The 19,842-nt window shown below is 50.0% G+C and overlaps 1 protein-coding gene across 1 annotated transcript in view; it reads left to right on the forward strand.

Moving 5' to 3' along the window:
- Positions 1 to 19,842, forward strand: part of SLCO2A1 (solute carrier organic anion transporter family member 2A1) — a 94,156-nt gene that overhangs the window by 28,746 nt on the left and 45,568 nt on the right. The window contains exon 2 of the mRNA XM_068970013.1: positions 17,145 to 17,282. Coding sequence (XP_068826114.1) covers positions 17,145 to 17,282 — 138 coding nt within the window. The remainder of the gene's footprint in view (positions 1 to 17,144; positions 17,283 to 19,842) is intronic.

Below are 19,842 nucleotides of genomic sequence, written 5' to 3' on the forward strand. Positions count from 1 at the left end.
GTCTTGACTTGTGTGTTTTTTGAACTAAGTAAGGTCTTTCTGATCCGCTGGATAACCATGATGGCCCTGGGATCCCAATTGTGATGGTGTCAGAGAGAGAGGTCCACAGGTTCCTAAGGGGATGTGTCAGCAGGGGAGTAGCCTAAATAAGGGAAGCGATGTTCAAACAGAGCTTGACAAAGGGAATCAGGCCAGCAAGGAGGCAAGGGAAGGGGTGGGAGAATGTTCTAGGCATAGGGAAGCATACACAAGGACTCTGAACCTGGATGAAAAAGGCCACATTTAAAGAGTAGACACAAGTTCAGTGTGTTGGGGTTGCTGAGCCAGAAGACCTCTTAAAGGTTTGCAGGCTGCAGGCTTTGGTTTAGAGCAAGCCTAGAAAAGCCAATCAGGGGACTTCCCCGGGGGTCCATGCTCACAAGGCAGGGAGCCTGTGTTCAATCCCTGGTTGGGGAACTAGAAACCACATGCTGCAACTAACACCCAGTGCAGTCGAATAAATAAATAAATAGATAAATAAATAAATAAATAAAAGCCAATCAGTCTGGAGTTCAGTCTTTCATAAGGTCCAGACAGATTGGTGGGGAGACGTTTCTGGCCTGTGGAGAAATGCCTGGAGACTGACCCTGCTACCTGTGAGAATTTGCCCTCTGCTAAGACGGCAGGGCACCCTACAGGACAGCTTCGAAAGGCAGGAGGGGAGGCGGTTTCACTTTGTGTAGACAAGGAAGGCCCCTCCATTCCACATGGGCTTTCTGTAACTGCTTGGCTCCCACAGAGGAGAGGTCCACACGTTTAGGGAAAATTCTCATGGAACGTGAGTCAGGTCCCTCCAGGAATGGAGAGAATGTGGGAGAGCCTGGGGATAAGAAGGAGGCACCCAGGTCAGGGGAGCCCAGAGGCAATCAAGTCAAGGGTGGGAGGGGCAGAGGCATAGGAGGCCTTGGCTGTCCTGGTGTTTGTCCACAGAGGACAACCATGAGCAATAGAAGAATTAGGAAAACAGCTGGGTGGATTGGGAGGGACATGAACAGCTAAGAAAGCAACCAGCTTTCTCAGTCGCCTGAAGAGGGGGTGAGTGCAGACTCTCTGAAGCTGGAGGAGGAAATGTAGTGGGCCCGGGAGAGGTAAAGATGGTTTCTAGCAGGGTCAGCTGAGGACATCTGGGCCAGAGGGACAGGATTCTGTCATTGAACAGAATGAAGAGGACCAAGGGAGTTGCAGGCATGCTTCCTGTGATTGCCAGAAATCCTTGGCTTGTAGCCACATCACTCCAGTGTCTTCTGCCTTCAGTGTCCTGTGTCTCTGGATCCAAATTTGCTCTTGTACGGGCGCCTGTCATTGGATTAAGGCTCACCCTACTCCAGGATGACCTCACCATAACTTGATTATATTTGCAAAGACCCTATTTCCAATAATGTCACATTCACAAGCACCAGGGGTTAGGCCTTTGACATATCTCTTTGGAGACACAATTCAGCCCATAATATCCAGCAAAGAGGCTGGGGACAGCACAGGTCAGAGAAAGTGTCCCTAGCAGAGGCAGAGGGTGGAGACAGGGGTAAGATCAGTCATGAGGGTCATAACAAAGATGCTGGGGGACCACCTGGGGTCTGGAGGGGAGAGGGGCTTGTGGGGAGGGGAAGTGGGGGCCCATGGGGCATGATGGCGACAGATATTCTGGGTTCCCCGCCAGAGTTATCTGCAGGTAGCATGGTTCCTTTGGGTTCATATCCTTGATATTTTGACTGTCATCAATCAGTAGGGAATGGAGACCACCAGCTTCCACGTCCCTCTGGGGATCTCCAGGAGGTCAAGGGTGGGACTCAGCACTTAGAAAGGACACGTCATCCTCCTCATGCATCTGACACAGCCTTTCCTCCTGCCGTGCTCCTACTAGCGGCCAGGAAAGCAGAAGGAAGTCACGCCACAAAGTGTGGCAATTGTGCTCTGTTGGGGCATCTGCCCTGAATATCTCGTCCGCTGGCAGGGGCCGGCTGGAGTTTCCCGGGAGCTGCTGTCACTTTCGGATTGATGGGGTCTTGGAAGGAAGCAGGCATGCCTGAGGATCACTGTGGCTGGGAATGGGCGGGGAATGCTGGAGTGAGCAGGATGGGGAGTGAAGATGCCTCTGTGCAGGAGAATGTTGCTGCCAGGGGCGGCCTGTCGCAGCGAGCATGCCTTTCTGCTGCTCGTGCACGGCTCTGGAACACTGCAGCCTCAGGAGGCGCTCTAACATCAGGTCGGCCAGCGAGGTGGACAGTGACAATGAGCAGGCCCGGAGGCTTGGCGTCCGTGCACGCCCATGTCCTGGCCTGTCCTGGCGGGCAGCCGGCCCACCCTTGTCTCAGGCGTGTCTGCTGTCTTTGACTCCATTACAGGTTCTTCAAGCTTGGTTCTCAGATTTCCAGGGACTTTGATTGGGCTGGGTGTGCTGTGGTTTATCAGGAACTCGGCGGCCTCTGAGAGGGTGAGCACAGGCTTCCAGGCAGAGCTTCCCTGGGCGAGGGTTACTTCCTCGTCCTGCTGGGGCACCTACCGTTCCCTATAGAACCTCAAACTCTACATGGGGCAGCCTTGGGGGGGACACCCAGACCTGCCCCCCTTCACTGCTCAGTGTGACTCCAGTCTTTCTGTTAAAAAGCCTGGCAGGGCCAAGAGGTGAACATGAGTCCAGGATTTCATTTTTCCAAATGGAGATGTTTGGGAGCTCTGATGTGCAGCTGGCCCTGGGTGTCACCCTGCTGAAAAGAATTAACAAGGATTTGCTAAGTAATTGATTTATCTCCTTGGGAGATAAATGGGCACAATAGAAGGAAAAAAGGGAAAAACCCCTATATCTTCAAGGAATTCACAATCTGCCTTAATAATTTTACATCTTCCTACTCGTGGCTTACAGGTGCTGATGTAACCAGTGGTTACATTCCCTGAATTTCATTCTTTCCCTTTGATTTATCGTCGGATATTTGCTGAGCAGATCACCTCTTCCTCATAAAGTAGTAGCCAGCCGTTCTTTGCGGTAATTTCCCTCCTCCGCCCGCTGGCTGGCGACGGCTCTGTGCTGGATGCCAGGATTGCCGTAGGGCCCCAAACACTCAAGGTAGTTGTAATTGCAGTCTGGGCTCAGGGCCATGAAGGAACAATGGAGAATGTGTGACAGGAGGGACATTCTTCACCATCATATAGATACGTGAGTAGAAGCTAAACAAGGGAGGGGGTGGGAATGAAGAGCCCCCCGCCCCAGACCCTGGTAGACAGAATGGGCCCCACCCCCAGAAGCTCTAAGGTAATACGTCATCTCACACAGGTGATGAGTTTTCCAGCCAGCTACAAATTTTACTGCCTGTTATCCCAGACCGTAGCTAGGGTAGTACCCAAGCAGAGGCTGTGGTGGCGGGAAGCTCAGCGAGGCCAGAGGTGGACGCGAGCTGGAACAGGGAGGCCCTGCAGGCTGGGGTGCTCTGCTTGATCTTGATCTGAGCTGGTGGAATTCCACTGGAGGGATTTTTCATGGGTCATGAGAGGCTCTGATCTCCATCTTCAGAAGATCACGCTGACACACCATGTGATTGTATTTCTGTAAAGTCCAAAACCGGCGAACTTTGTGAGCTGCTAGAGGACAAGAGATCACTACCTTGGAGGGGAGGGTGACTGAGAGGGCGCCCGAGGCTGCCTGGGAAGCTAGAAATGTTCAGTTTCTCGCTCTGCGTGCTGTCCCTCTGGCACTTTATCAAGCTGACTTGTGCCTTTTTGTGGTGAATGTTATCCATTCTTCAAAGATCACTCTGGCTGCTGGCTAGAGAATAGATTGGAAGGAGGAAGGAGTGGGCTTCAGGAAAGGATAGACACACCTGACCTGCAGTGGCCAGGCGGGCCTGCCAGCCTCTGGATGGAAGGCGGCTGTGGAGGTGGAGACACAGCGTGGCTTAGAACCCTGGTTTGGAGGTGAAAGTACAGGGAGAGAACTGGAATCCGAAGGAGGCAGCGTAGGGTCACGTGGTCGTTTGAGGTATGAATTTCAGATACTGGTTGTTGGGAGTAAAGTCGAGGTGTGGGAAGTAGGGGGTGGAGGTGGGAGGTCTGCAGTCTAGCATGGACTAGAGGCTTTGGTGTGCCACGAGGGTGAGCTCTGTGGTGGACGAGCAGGATGCCCATGGGGTGTGTCTGCGCAGAGAGACAGACAAGGGGGCTGAGGATGGAACAGAAGGAGCTCCCACAGGAATTTCTAAGGAGGAACACTTACAGAGACTGCACTAGCTCGGGAAGCGATGGCATCAGAGATGGCGAGGGGAACAAGAGTGTCAGGTGCTGCAGGACTTAGGGAAGCCTGCCATCGGATTTGGCACTGGGTTTGGCAGTTAGGTAACCAGCTATCTTGGTGAAGACAGCTTCAGTGGTGTCTTCTTTGCCCAATCTCTCATGCGATCAGGGTGCCGGGTGGAGCAGAATGATGGTGTCTCTTGGCGTACCTTGGGTGCTACCATTTACCAACTGTATGATAAAAGAATTTTGTAAGCTTAACTGAACCTCGGTTCCCTTGTCCTTAAACTAGCAGAATCGTATTTGCCTCTCAGGGGTATGAGGATTCACTGTATACAACAGGTATTTATTAAACATCTATTATGTGCCAGATGGAGAAGGCAATGGCACCCCACTCCAGCACTCTTGTCTGGAAAATCCCATGGATGGAGGAGCCTGGTCGGCTGCAATCCATGGGGTTGCGAAGAGTCGGACACAACTGAGCGACTTCACTTTCAATTTTCACTTTCATGCATTGGAGAAGGAAATGGCAACCCACTCCAGTGTTCTTGCCTGGAGAATCCCAGGGACGGGGGAGCCTGGTGGGCTGCCGTCTATGGGGTCGCACAGAGTCAGACACGACTGAAGCGACTTAGCAGCAGCAGCAGCAGCAGCAGCATGTGCCAGATTCTCAGCCAGATGCAGAAGATACAGACTGAAAAACAAGCAGACAAACTAATCATTACACAGACAAGGTGACGTGAGGAAACTGCCCTTCAGTGCTTCCCTGTGGCCATGAACCAGCCTTCTGGGGCAGAGGGGTCCCTCCTTCCTGGCCAGCTTCCCAGGATCCTGGGGTCTTCCAATACATGCTTCCACACCCTACTTTCTCTCCGAAAACTCACTTCCCCTTCCTTGAGAGCAGGAAGGGAAGGGCTTAATCTGCAAACCCTTCAGGGAGGTGAGGGAAAATATTAACATCCCATCTTGTTTTACAAAGAATAGGAAGAATATAAAATAGGTGAAGTTTCTATATTAATACAGTATGAGTGGTGTTTTCCTGCCACAAATGGAGTCAAAGTTTCCCGAATGGCGCCTTATTTCACCTAACAAATCACTCTTGTGCCAACTTCCAAAAAAAAAAGACAAATGGTACTTGTTTTCCGAGAAGGAAAACTTTTCTGACTTAAAAAATAAAAGTGACTTTGGAAATTTCTAAAGAATTTGGACACATACTTACATAAATGTCAATGATCATTTTGTTTCAAAGTTTTTATTTTTCTGGGAACCCTTGAGCACCATGCTTCTAGCTAATCTGATAAATTCATTTGGTCTGTGTGCTCATGTTTCATCTCTTCCAGAATTTTTTTAAATCTGCGATTCCTAAAGCCCACGCCACATGTCCTGGTCACCTTGGGCCATCTCTCACCCTTTGCTCTTTCATCCTCCTTCACAAATGCTACCAGGAGAGTCTAGACATCTGACTTCCTCATGGCTGGGGCTGAGCTTCAGACAGTTACCAGCAGGGAAAAGCCAAAGGAAAACAACGGCAGCCAAAAGCGTTTGAAGATTTCTGGTATCACTGCAGTGGCCCTTCCGCTGCCACGGAAATCCACATGTTTTTTTACAGATAGTGCTGATTTTTACACATCCAAGGGCCCTCAGGACTCAGTCTTATCAAAGGCCTCTCCTAGTCACAGTAACAACAAAAACTACAGAATTATGTGGCTTGGGGCTTGCAGTGTCCTGTTCAATTTTCTCTTACCTAGAGGCCTTTAGGTGAGATTTTTTTTTCTAAGCGAGTGGGCTAAACTAAAAATTGGCTGGAAAATCCTGGTCTGACCCAATTCCTTGGAGACCTGGATTGGAGCGGTCCTTGGCCCACCCCCCACCCCCACCAAGCAGTGTGACCCGTGGGGGAAACCGCTAAAGTGCTGTGGCCCTCTGGGCTTGCTGTGGCTTCTGGTGGACTCCCGGCCTCCACTGAGGCTCCAGTCCTCCATGGAGCCGCTCCCGCAGACCTCCGATGATGTGCCAGAGAGTAAGGTCACGGTGTGGAGAGCAAAAGCTAGCGAGAGGATGCCGGGCAGAGACACGTAGGGGCCTCCCCAGTGGGCAGAATCAGAGTCCCAGCTCTCCAGACGGGCCACTGCCCTCTTAGGGAACAAGGAAGCTGTGAGGGGAATCTGTGTTGTTCTGTTTAGATTGTCTGATTTTCATACTTCCCAGGGCACCCAGGACCGTGTCTAATCAAACGCTTTGTCTAGTTTATGAAAATACGAAAGACACTACTACAAGTACCTTCTGTGACTACCACCCGCTTGGACCCTGGGCTGGCTGTTTTGAATCTCTGAGCTTTATCTTGTTCAGGCTTTCTTCCCACGTGGGAATGTACCTGATTTCCTGAATCACTTCTTAAAAGACATATTCCCCTTTGGGGCCACTGAACCGTGGTTTGGATCCAAAGTCACACCCTGCTGAAGGTACAGGAGGGTAAGCAGGCCAGTGGGGCTGAAGGAGGCCTTCACTCCAGGACACATCTTTGCTTTGCTTCCTCTCTTGGCAGGACAGGGGCAAGATTCCCCTCTCCCCTCAAGCTCAGAGGAGCCAACACACAGACCTCCTTTCCTTTCAGATGCTGCCTCTTTGAGGTCATTGGGAAACAGCCGGAAATCACCTTTTCGGAGTTTCCTTCTTTGTCCCTGTTGCATTAGGACCTCTTGAGCCTGGAGTCTCACCTCCCAGATCTTACCCATTGGGTGAACTTCCAACCAAGACTGAGAATGGGCTATGAGAGTAAAGACACTAAAAAAAATAGAAATATTTAAGTGGAGATGGAGAGACACCCTAAGCCAGCACCACTCTCCAGCCATGTGACTTCTGTTGGAGATAGACTGACCACTTTGGAAAATCCTAGTCAACTGAATGAGGTGTCAGGATGCATGAGTGTCCTAGGGGGTGAGGGAGGGAAGGTTGTGGAGAAGAGCCTGGGTACACTTCTTCGCTCGACTACTTAGGCCCCTGACAAGTACATACACCTTTTTTTTTTTTTTTCCTTTGAAAAAGTGGGGACAGAATTATTAATTTTTTAATTGGATTTAGCATCAGGAGGTGGATTCGGTTCATAATTCAAGATGGCAGGCTCAGCATGTGTTTGTCTCCCTTCACCTCTAATACCCTCGTTAGGGTAAGAGCAATGAATTAAAAAAATATGAAAACTAATAACAGAAAAAAGAAAAGTACAGAAATTATGAGTGGATGAAATATCCAAAAAATTTCAGCAAGATGGAGGGTGGTTGGAAAGTGTCGATAGATGAGGCAAAGTGGAGGAGAGTGGACTCTGAAGTGCATGTGTGGGGCTGACGGTAGGGGAGCCCCTGGGCTTGGAACTTGGCACAGTCATGGAGAGCTGCAGGTTCAGAGTGCGTGGGGATGGAAGAAGGCAGAGGTGACAGACAAGTGGAGCTGGACCTGGGGGGTTAATACAGCTCGGCCCTTTACCTTGGGCTTCTCTCCATGCCTTGAGGGACCGTCAGCTGGTGTGGGTGGGCACCCAGGGGGTAAGCCCCACTGCTGGCTCCAAGCTTGCTTGCCACAAAGTGAAGTGATCCAATGAGGATACGTATACTGGTAGAATTATTAAAAGTTGGGGAGAAGAGGGAGAGAGAGGGGACCTGAATAAGTGAGCTAAATCCTCTTCTATCGTGGCACACAGTCAAAAGTGATACATCAAGAAATTGCCAAACAAGAATATTATGTTGAGATATGTGGATGTAATCGACAGAAACACTAAAAAGAGTATGTCCCTGGACTGTAGTACTTGAGGTAGGCTACAGTTGAGCAGAGGGCTGACCTTGTCATTCTTAGTCCTTCCATATGACAACTTTTTAAAAACACATGTGCATGTGATACATTGAATTCAAAATAAAAGAAAAAAGTGAACATAAATGGAAGTGGATTTGTGGTTAAGTAGGAGGGATCCCAGCTGACCATGAAAAGGGGCTTCTGAATGGCAGTGTGGCACACACCCAGCTGGGTTGTCACCGTGGCTGGGCAGCTCTGGTGCTGCCCAAGAGACGTGCGAGCCTCCGGCTCTTCCTGCCTCCCTGCCCCAGTCCACTTCAGCCTGGTGAGGAGGAACAACAGGGATTCTGGGGCCAGATCTTGACCCACACAGGTTGGAGGGCCGAAAGCAAGTGGCACCTCTGAGACTCCTCTCTCACTTAGAACTGCTGCTCTGCTGGGCAGGGCAAGATTAAGGTTTCCCTGAGCTCTTCTTGACTCTTTACTCTTCCTCCTTCCTTCTTTCCTTCCTTCCAGATAGCTCCATTTAGACTACTGACACCTGCTGTTTAAGGATGGGAACATTGATCTAAACTGGGAGGTCACAGCCAGTGTCCCAGTCCCGCCCCACCTCCTGCTCCTGAATGGCTTTCTTCCCACTCCTGGTTCCCATAAGTGTGTTAAACCATCTCAGAGACATCACATCCTGGTGAGCCTAAGGCATCGGCTGAATTTTCTAGAGTTTTGCCTTCATCGGGATGCGTGTGGACAAAATCAGAGTTGGTTGACAGCAGAGTCAGTGATTAGATGGGTAGTAATCCTGTGAGGGCCACATTTCAGAGATTCTTCTAGCGTCCCTATAATTCTAATTAGGTGCTTCAGATCATAGTTCTCTGTTTAGTTCAGAAAAGAAGGCCATGAACCTGCATAGCAGAAGAAACTATGGCTGGGCTGGACTTTGGCCCTTTCTTGTTCATCCTCAGCATAAGGGTTTCACTCTTTGTCCTAATGGTTTACCCTTATAGTCTGATTATTTACTTACATAGAGCTCTGAAGTTTGGCTGGGGCCTGGGGTTCCACTCTGAACCTTCACTTGGTGTCTCAGCATCTTTCAGCCATTCTTAGCTCTTTGGCAAAGGTGGTGAAAAGAGTCATCTCTATTAGAAGAAAGATCTTCATGACCACTCCAATCTCTCTGCTTCCTTCCTGTCTGAATTTCCTCTCCATGTTTGTTAAGATTGGAAAAAGAATAGAGCTGTGAACGTGAACAGTTAGATGTTTTAGAGCTTCCCGTCCACCACACCCTGCAAGAATGTTGTTCCCTCGCATTAACTTTCCCTTCGCACTTCCTTCTACAAGATGTGCCTGAAGCCTTGTATAGTTTTAACACACACACACACACACACACACACACGAAAAGCTAGATGTTTACATTAACACACACACTTAAATATCTACTTGGATTTTGATGGTTTTAAAGTGAACTCTTTAACAGATTTATTCCAATGACACCGCCAACGCTCATGGTTAAAAAAAAAAAAAACTGTTTGTGGAATTCCCTTCAAAGCCTCAGAAGATTATTTTGAATACCTTGGTGGTTGCAAATCATTTTGAAGTCAAATTTTCCTTAAATCAACTTTATTGAGGTATAGTTTATGTATTATATGGCTTCCTTGGTGGCTCAGATGGTGAAGAATCTGCCTGCAGTGCAGGAGACCTGGGTTTGATCCCTGGGTTGGGAAGATCCCCTGGAGAAGGGAATGGCAACCCACTCCAGTATTACTGCCTGGAGAATTCCATGGACAGAGGAACCTGGTGGGCTACAATCCATGAGGACACAGAGAGTCACACACGACTGAGCAACTAACACTTCATTTCACTTTACATATAATAAAGTGCACTGATTTTAAATGATTGATGAGTTGCTTGTAGGCTGATTAAAATTTTTCTTTGCTTACTACACATAGTGAAAATACTATTTTTTTTTTTTTTTTTGTAAACTGCTTGATTCAGCCATGTGGCTTGGATTGGGAACATTGTGATAAACAGAAGAATTATGACTGTGGAAACTAACATAAGTGCTGGCAGTTGAAGCCCATTCATTTTTGTATAGAATTCTTTATGGAAACCGAAATAAAATTTTAATTCTATTAATAAAAACAACAAATGATAAAAACAAAAAAACAAACAAAAAAAAGCAATGCTGAAGGGGAAATTTATAATGATTGAGGACAGACCCTTGGAACAAACCTGCAGCTTCCCAAATGGCTCCTCTGATGGACATATGTTCTGGAAGAGAGTTCATCAGTTAGACTATTTAAAGACCTATTCATTCACTTGACAATGAATGAGCCCCAATTAAGGACTAGGCATTGTTCCAGACAAGAGGACATGGCATCTTAAAAAACACACATCATTTTTCCTCTGTGAAGTCTGGATTTTGGTGGGGGTGGTGACCATAAGTGATAAATGTGTGATGTAATTTTAGGAAGCAATTCAGTTCACTTCAGTTGCTCAGACATGTCTGACACTTTGTGACCTCATGGACTGCAGCACACCAGGGTTACCTGTCCATCATCAACTCCCGGAGCTTGCTCAAACTCATGTCCATTGAGTCAGTGATGCCATCCAACCATCTCTATTGTTCCTCTATTGTTCCATCCTCTATTGTTCCCTTTTTTTCCTGCTTTCAATATTTTCCAGCATCAGGGTCTTTTCTAATGAGCCGGTTCTTCACATCAGGTGGCCAGAAGTATTGGAACTTCAGCTTCAGCATCAGTCCTTCCAATGAACATTCAGGGTTGATTTCCTTTAGGATTGATTGGTTGGATCTCCTTGCAGTCCAAGGGACTCTCAAGAGTCTTCTCCAACACCAAAGTTCAAAAGCATCAATTCTTCGGCACTCAGCCTTCTTTATGGTCCAACTCACATTTATACATGGCTACTGGAAAAACCATAGCTTTGACTAGACAGATTTTTGTTGGCAAAGTAATGTCTCTGCTTTTTAATAGGCTGTCAAGGTTTATCATAGCTTTTCTTCCAAGGAGCAAGTGTCTTTCAATTTCATGGCTGCAGTCACCCTCTGCATTGATTTAGGAGCCCAAGAAAATAAAGCCTGTCACTGTTTCTATTGTTTCCCCATCTATTTGCTATGGGGCTAGATGGCATGATCTTAGTTTTTGAATGTTGAGTTTTAAACCAGCTTTTTCACTCTCCTAGGAAGCAATAACTGCTATGAAAAGGAAAAAAGTTGAGTGAGGAGACAGAAAATGCTGGTGGGATATTTTTAAAAAGATAATACAGCCATGTAATATATCTTTATTTTCTTTTCCTTTTGTGAAGAAATCTCAAGACCCAGATTCTACCATAAGCTACTTTTAAAAGGGACATGGAATCCTTCCATAAACCATATTCTTCAGAATGCTAGAGTCTATAGACATTTCATTTATATACAGGGGGTCATATGGCTAAAGAAGCCATGGAGAAAGTTGGGTAAAACAAAGCTAAAAGCCAGTCTTTACTGAAGGTTTTCTTAGAGACTTTAATATTCTAATACGAACTGTAAATATTCACAAAGAAGGATGGTAGCATGCAAAGTTTTCCAAACTTTTTTCTCCTGGGAATTCTTTCAACTCGGAGCATCTCAAACAAGTGATGACCTGCCTAACACACTGTGGGAAATTCTGTCCTAGAGTTTTCATGCCACAGGAGATGGGAAAGCAACAGAGAGTTTCAATTATTTGGGCAGGAGGAGGAGAGGTGGGAGCCTGGGCTTATTAGCTATCTCTCCAGAATGTGGAGCACATGCTGTGGGTCAAGCAGGTCTCTAGGGCTTTAAACACAGACCCTTTTATGCAAGCCTACCAAGGCAGCGGGAACAGGTATTGTCAAAGCTCCTGTTTGCTAGTGGGGAAACTGCTATCAGAGGGTCAAATACACAGTCAGAGGTCACACCATTCATTACAGAGTCAGGATGGGAGCTTCGGCTTGTTTGAGTTCCAAACCCCAACTATCAAATCCCACAACACCGTGTTGTCTAAATGGTGGGGAGGATGGGTTGCAACCCAATAAGCAAACCTTTCCTTCTCCCACCAGTCCATCTCCTTATGCTCATAAGCTCCACAGTCTCACAAGGGATGGATTTCCATCTGCCCTGCATGGGGTCAAGTGTTTGCTGCTCCATGTCACACTGGCCATGGAACAGGTACTTGATAACTTCCAGTAGCCTGAGTCCTGTCCATGTAAGCTCAGTAGTGAAACCAGATGGCTGTGACCTTGAGCAGCTCTGGAGAGAAATCTACTGGAATCTTCTCTCCACTGCTACCTCTTTACCCAGCATCTTCTGCCCATCTTTCCTTCCCCTGAAGCCACAGATCTCATTCCTCTTCATCTGCTGAGTCCACTGGAACCTGGGGTCTCATATACACACCAGCACTTCTGCTGGGGCGCCAGTAAGGGACCCCAACCTGACAGGGCTGCAGTGGCTGAAAGCTGGCAGTGCAGTAGGCTCTGCTGGGGTGTGAGGTGAGAAAGGCGCCCCCTAGCTCTAGCTGGAGTCTTCCAGATCGTGTCTGCAGGGATTTTTGTATTTACTGGAAAGATCAAAGACATCTTTCAGGAAAAGATCCGAGACAGATTTTTTTCCCCACCATCCTCACCTTTCGCTCCTCAGACTGCTAGGGAACCAAGTAGAGACTGTGTGAGCTTAGTCCCTCAGTCAGGTCTGACTCTGAGACCCCATGGACTGTAGCCCACCAGGCTCCTCTGTCCATGGGGGTTTGCCAGGCAAGAATACTGGAGTGGGTTGCCATGCCCTCTTCCAGGGGATCTTCCTAACCCAGGGACTGAACCCAGTTCTTCTGCATTGCAGGCAGATTCTTTACCATCTGAGCCACCAACCAGCTGCTCGAGTAGAGATCAATCACTCCTGTTGATTCATTACTGATTTGGTTAGAGGGAGACTGGTATTTTTGAACTTTATATGCAGTAACTTGGGTGTTCCAAACCTGAACTCCTGTCCTCTCTCTCCATCTGGACTCTTCCTCCTGGGCCTCCATCTGACACACAGCCTTGACCCCTTCCTGGCCTTCAGGCTGGAAACTCTGCCCCTTTTCTTCCACCTCAAATCAAGGACAAGAGCCTTATCAACTTAACCTCTAAGCTGCCACTCCCTGCCTCCCCACTGCCTTGGACATTGGCCCAGCCCTCTGTCCCTCCCAGGCTGCTCTGACACCCCTCAGCCCTCTGCTGGATGCCACCCTGAATGCCAGTCACGTGCCAAGCCATCCGGAGGCCTCTGCGCAGAAGTCAGCATCAGGTGCCAGGACTTTAGGAAGCTACTTTGAATTGGACACATAGCTGAGCCCTGTGCTGGGCAAGGGAACCACTGAAGGGTTATCCAGACAGAGATGGGAAAGATGATTTCGTGAAGACTGAGCAAAGACACAGACAGTGAGTGTGCGCTGTGGGATAGTGTGTGACCTTGATGAAGTTTCAAAGACAAGAGGTTCTAGCTCCAGTTCTACATAACAAAGCAGCCTTAAACTTCGTGCTTAAAACAATGGCAACATTTAGATTGCGCATGGATCCGCCGTCTGTGGAAGGCTTGGTGGGCATAGCTCACCTTTCATTGAAGGCTGGAATCCTAAGCTGGCTACAGGCTGAAACTTTAACTGGATTTATCAGCTGGAACATCACCATGTGGATCCCCCACGAGTAGGGAAGAGGGGCTTCCTTACAATGTGATGTCTGGGGTCTAAGTTCCCATGAAAGAGCTGGGGGATTGACTATTAACTTTCAAGACTTAGCCACAGAGGTCACAGAGCATCACTTCTGCTTCCTTCTCTTTTTTAGAAGCAAATAGGTAAGACTGACCCATAATGAAAGGAAGAGAATGCAGATCCCACTTCTTGATGGATGAATGTCATGTCACATTGTAAGGGGTGTATGTGGGACAGGAGACATTGGTGTAGCCGTCTTTGTAAAACACGATCCACCTAGAAGACTATGGAAAAGAGGCAGGCAGAGTCCAGGACCTGTAGCGTCGGGGATGACACTCCAAAAGGCATTGGTTTTCATCTTGTGAAAAGTGGGGAGCCAGTGAGAGGTATTAATCTGGGTGTAACTGGCTCACATTGATGTTTGATAAAGCTCTTCCTGGAGTGATGAGATGGAAGACTGGAAGGCGGCAGACAGGAGATCTGTGAGAGGCTGTTGAAGGAAGCTGCCGGAGATAAGAGAGGGAGGGCCTGAAGCCAGACATAATCTGGAGGTGAAGGCAGGTCAAATGCAAGAGGCGCCAGATGAAATCACAGTGGCACCAAATGTCAGAGGTGAGGACCATGCATCCAGGAGGATTTCCGGTTTCTGGCTTAGGGCACTGAGCGAACATGATCAGGAATGAAGGAAAAACTGGAGGGATTTGTGGGGGGAGGACACTGGGCCCTATTTAGGAAGCGATTAGTCTAGGGGAGGGGTCTGAGAATGTCCGTAATGACATGTCCAGCACAACGTGTGATGCCCTTGAGTGTAAAAACCCTGGGGGACATTCTGGAGCATAGTCTGAGATGTGGGCACCACAAACGGGGTTTCCAGTGCACGTGTGCAGAAAGGGCACCGTGTCCAGGGATGGTGACTACAGACAATTTGAGTAGGGCAGGTTGGGGGGCATTAACCTTCGGGGGTGATCAGGAGAAGATAAGCTGGTAAGGCGTCCAAGACTAAATTGCCTGTATCCTGGACGTAGCAGATGCTGTGGGCTTAGCAGGCGCTGGGCTCCCCAGGTGCCTGGCATGCCCAGTTTGGGGCCTGCTTCTCACACAGTGGAATGGCCATGGCAGGTTCCTGCCCTCGTGAGCCCTTGGTCTCCCCAGCTCTGAGGCGCTAGGATCCACCCCCTCTCTCCCTCTCTGGACTTCTGTTTCACCATTTGTAAGAGAGACTGGATCATTTTCTAGACTACCTTTATCACAAAATGTTGAGAATTCCAGTACACGAGAAGAAGCAGAGCTGAGCCTCCCTGGGGAGGCAGGGGTGGCGAGTGAACAGGCTTCCTCCTGCCACCCATGAGGCAGATGGCTGTGACCTTGAGCAGCTCTACACAGAAATCCACTGAAACCTTCTATCCACTTCAGTCTCTTTACCCGGCATCTTCTGCTCATCTTTCCTTCCCCTGAAGCCACAGATCTCATTCCTCTTCATCTGCTGAGTCCACTGGAACCTGGGGTCTCATATACACACCAGCACTTCTGCTGGGGCGCCAGTAAGGGACCCCAACCTGACAGGGCTGCAGTGGCTGAAAGCTGGCAGTGCAGTAGGCTCTGCTGGGGTGTGAGGTGAGAAAGGCGCCCCCTAGCTCTAGGTGGAGTCTTCCACGTCATGTCTGCAGGGATTTTTGTATTTACTGGAAAGATCAAAGACATATCTTTCAGGAAAAGATCTGAGACAGATGTTTTTCCCCACCATCCTCACCTTTCGCTCCTCAAACTGCTAGGGAACCAAGTAGAGACTGTGTGAGCTTAGTCCCTCAGTCAGGTCTGACTCTGCGACCCCATGGACTGTAGCCCACCAAGCTCCTCTGTCCATGGGTGTTCGCTAGGCAAGAATACTGGAGTGGGTTGCCATGCCCTCCTCCAGGGGATCTTCCTAACGCAGGGACTGAACCCAGTTCTTCCGCATTGCAGGCAGATTCTTTACCAGCTGAGCCACCAACACTGCTTCTGCTCTCTCTCCCTGGTTTACAGCGTCTCCTAGCTGATCCTGGCTTCTGACCTTTCAGCCCATCCTTCTTCCCTCTAACTTTGATTTGCATCACTGAGGGACAGTGTAAATTCCACCAGGCCCACTGTTCTGGGGTGGAGGCCACAGCCTCCCCTTCCCGGGAGCCCAGAGGCAGTTAGATCTTCCCTTGACTTAGTGAAATGCAGGCTGACACAGAGGCCCTCACAGGCAGCTTCTGAGATGGGTTGAAAAGAAGGCAGGCTCAGGAGGGGAGTGGCAGTGCTTGGACAAGTGTCTGCTTTTGTGTGTGTTGGCCACCTTGATTTGGATGTATGGGCAGGCAGCTTGGGCTGCACCCTGGGCTTCCAGAGGCTTTACACTGGCAGGTTGGAAGACGTCAGTTCTGACCCCAAAGCCTAGAGTGGGGCCCCTGTGGACGGCTGGCTTGGCTTAACAAGGAAATAGAAATGAGGGTGGATCCCTGTTGCTTTCCTGAGATGCCAGCCCTTCCAGTGAGGGAAGAGCTTTGGCAGACTAGGAGACAGACTGGCACCCCGCCCTTCCCTGAAGGAGAAGTGCTGTCCTCAGAAGGGGCACTTCCAGGGGGTTTGGGGCTCCAAGCCTGCTCTCAGCCCAACAGCCAAGAGCCCAGGAGCACTGAGCGTGCAGCCAACTCCAGATGCCACGACCCCTCTCCACCCGTGCCGCTGTGTATCTGTCCCGGTCAACCACGGAAAGCAGATTTGCTCGTCACGTTTACTCACACCCACAGGACAAGGCCTACGGGACAGGGTGGGATGCCTTTCCCAGGCCTTTATCTTCATCCAGAGGAGGAGCCAGCATCGGCACAAACACCTCGTATAAGAAGAGGTGGTAACAAGCTGGGCCGGTGTGTTCACTGAAACGGCCTGGGTGAGAGCCCATCCTGCAGCCTCACTGGGGTGTGAGAAGGGAGTCTAGGGGGATGGGTGTTGATGGGGAGGGGGAATGGAGGCCCGATCAAGAGGTGTGGAGCAGTGTGACACCCCTGCTTGTTTGTGACATGAATGGGCTGGGAAGGGGACCCTCAACCTTCATGGGACCCAGGAGGGAGGGCAGAGCTATCAGAGAACAATCTGATGAGTCAGACCTTTAAGGATGCTTCTCCAACCCTGCGGTTTTTCTGCCATGTGACAAGAATGGCTGAAATGATGGGAATGGCTGCCATGCCTTGACCAAGGTCGGGGTGAAACGGGTCTGAGGATGATGGCATTTCACCCTGGGACCACCTGATGGGGAACGTGTTCCCAATGAACAAGGGAGGGAACGGGCCAGGCTGCTGGGCCTCTGTGCCCCAGAGTGGAGGGCAGAAGTGGGCAGCAGGGCTCCCTGTCCAGCAACCTCACTGCCCAGTCTCCTCCCAGGTGTTCGTGCTGTGCCATGGCCTCCTGCAGCTCTGCCAGCTCCTGTATAGTGCCTACTTCAAGAGCAGCCTCACCACCATCGAGAAGCGATTTGGCCTCTCCAGTTCTTCCTCAGGTTTCATCTCCAGCTTGAATGAGGTAAGCAAGATGCTCTAGTCCATTGGAACCCACCCGAGCATCACCGTGCTCACAGGATCCAGGAGGGGGCTCTGGAGGAGCAGATCAGGGCAGGGGGCTCATGGGGGATGGAGACAGCCAGATACACTTCCTCTGGCACCAGGCACTGAGCTGAGAGCCTCCGGAGTTTCCTGACCTCCTCACCACTCCCCTGTGAGCGGGTGCTGCACTTCCTCCAACAGGTGAGGGCACTGGGGTTCAACAAGGTCAGCAGCTTGCCCGAGGTGTGCAGGCCTGCTGACTTCAAACTCCGTGCCTCTGGTTGAGTTCTGTGACCACCTACCAGTTTATGTGCCCTCCGTCCATCCCCATCCAAAGGAAGACGAGCCACAGGCACGCAGGTAGGGGAGCAGCTCCCGGAGGCCAACTCGGTGGCCTTGACTCCCAGACAAGGTCACAGGTCTATGACTTCCTGTCTTTTCTTTCCACGAGGCCTACTGTTCTGGGGTGGAGGCCATAGCCTCCCCCTCACAGGAGCCCAGGTGCAGTTAGATCTTCTGTTGATTTAAATTCAGGCCAATGCAGGGCCTCTCATGGGCAGCTTCTGAGGTGAGAGGAAAAGAAGGCGGGAGGTCTCCCAGCGGCCCCCAACCACCACCTTCCAGCCAGCTCATCCCCCAGCCAGCTCCCCGCTGGAAAGGCCCCTTTACCCTTCAGTCCTGTGTCCCCTCAGGCCCACACAGGAGTGCCCCTCAGGAACCCGCCCCACCACGCCAGGGCAGATCCCCCTGCAGTCCTCGCAGGAGGACTGTTTTCACAGCAGTCATGTCTTTTAGGCAGAAAGCCTACCTGATCCTGGTGGCCACACCAGATCAGAGCCCAGGTCTGTCTGACGCCACCACCACAAAGCCCCTCTTCTACAACCCCCGCCCTGCTCTTTGTCCACCAGCCCTGCTCTGCCCAAAAGCTAGTCCCCGGACACACTGCTGGAATTTCTACTGCTGCCTCTCTTGACACGCGCTCCGCCTCCATGGACTTCCTCCACTGTGATGGGCACACCCTTGCACACGTGCAGCCCTAGGACCCATCAGTCATGCCTGCTGGCCTCATGGGCCTCAGACCCTCCTCTGAACTCCCAGGCCCACGTGATATTTTCACTGTTTTCTGGATATCTGATTTCTCTTTCCCAAACTCAGATGAGTTTTTCAACAATCAGGTTTTAGACATCCCTATGGGCATGCTGCTGCTGCTGCTGCTAAGTCGCTTCAGTCATGTCCGACTCTGTGCAACCCCGTAGACCACAGCCCACCAGGCTCCCCCGTCCCTGGGATTCTCCAGGCAAGAACACTAGAGTGGGTTGCCATTTCCTTCTCCAGTGCATGAAAGTGAAAAGTGAAAGTGAAGTCGCTCAGTCGTGTCCGACTCTTCGCGACCCCATGGACTGCAGCCTACCAGGCTCCTCCATCCATGGGATTTTCCAGGCAAGAGTACTGGAGTCGGGTGCCATTGCCTTCTCCATCCCTATGGGCATAGTCCAAGGCAAATATAAGAAAGTTAATTCCTCGAACCTAACAATCCTGTGTGTGTGCTTTGTAAGAAAATGTGCATCTCTCTGGGTGTATATCTGTTTCTACCTCTGTGTGAGTGAGTCTGTGTGTGTGTCTGTGTGTATGACTGCGTGTGTCTGTGATCTGTGTGTATATTTGTGTGTCTGTCTGTGTGTATTTGTGTATCTGTGTGTGTCTGGATGTGTATCTGTGTGTGTTGAAGGGAAGTGAATGGGTGAATGTGTGGAGTACAATCCCATTGATTCTTTTTTAAAAAATTTTTGAAAATTTTATTATTTATTTATTTGGCTGCACCCTATCTTGGTTGTGGCATGTGGAATCTTTGATCTTCATTGCCGCATGAGGGATCTTTAGTTGTGGCATGCGGATTCTAGTTCCCTGATCAGTGATCAAACCTGGGCCCCCTGCATTGGGAGTATATGGAGTCTTAGCCACTGGACCACCAGGGAGGTCCCAATCCTATTGATTCTGACCCCAGCATTTAAAAACAGACTAGGAAAGTAGGGGTCTTACTGGGAAAGCAGAGAGCAGCCAAATAAGAGGGAGCTTCATGGTCAAGCTCGAGGCTCCCAGCTTTTAGGGTGGGCAGTAAGGAACTGGCCTGGCTTCTTGAACAGAGTCAGGGCTGGGTGTATAGTCAATGAAGATGAGCCCTCTGGAGAGGAGTCTGGGAGACACCTGAGGTAGAGGACGGTGCATCCTGAAGTCAGATGGCTAGGAGGCCTTCACTAAGCCTGGCTTGAGCAGCTGGGGGAGAAGAGGCTCCTGGTGATCCTGCAAAGGAAGGAAAGACAGGATTTGGTAGCTGCTTGAGCCAGGACTGAAGGCTAAGTGAAGCGAAAGTTGCTGAGCTGTGTCCGACTCTTTGCAACATCATGGACTGCCCAGTCCATGGAATTCTCCAGGCCAGAACACTGGAGCGGGTAGCCTTTCCCTTCTCCAGGGGATCTTCCCAACCCAGGGATTGAACCCAGGTCTCCCACATTGCAGGCAGATTCTTTTCCAGCTGAGCC

This window comes from Capricornis sumatraensis, chromosome 1 (genome assembly GCF_032405125.1).
Source record: "Capricornis sumatraensis isolate serow.1 chromosome 1, serow.2, whole genome shotgun sequence".
NCBI classification, from domain to species: Eukaryota; Metazoa; Chordata; class Mammalia; order Artiodactyla; family Bovidae; genus Capricornis; species Capricornis sumatraensis.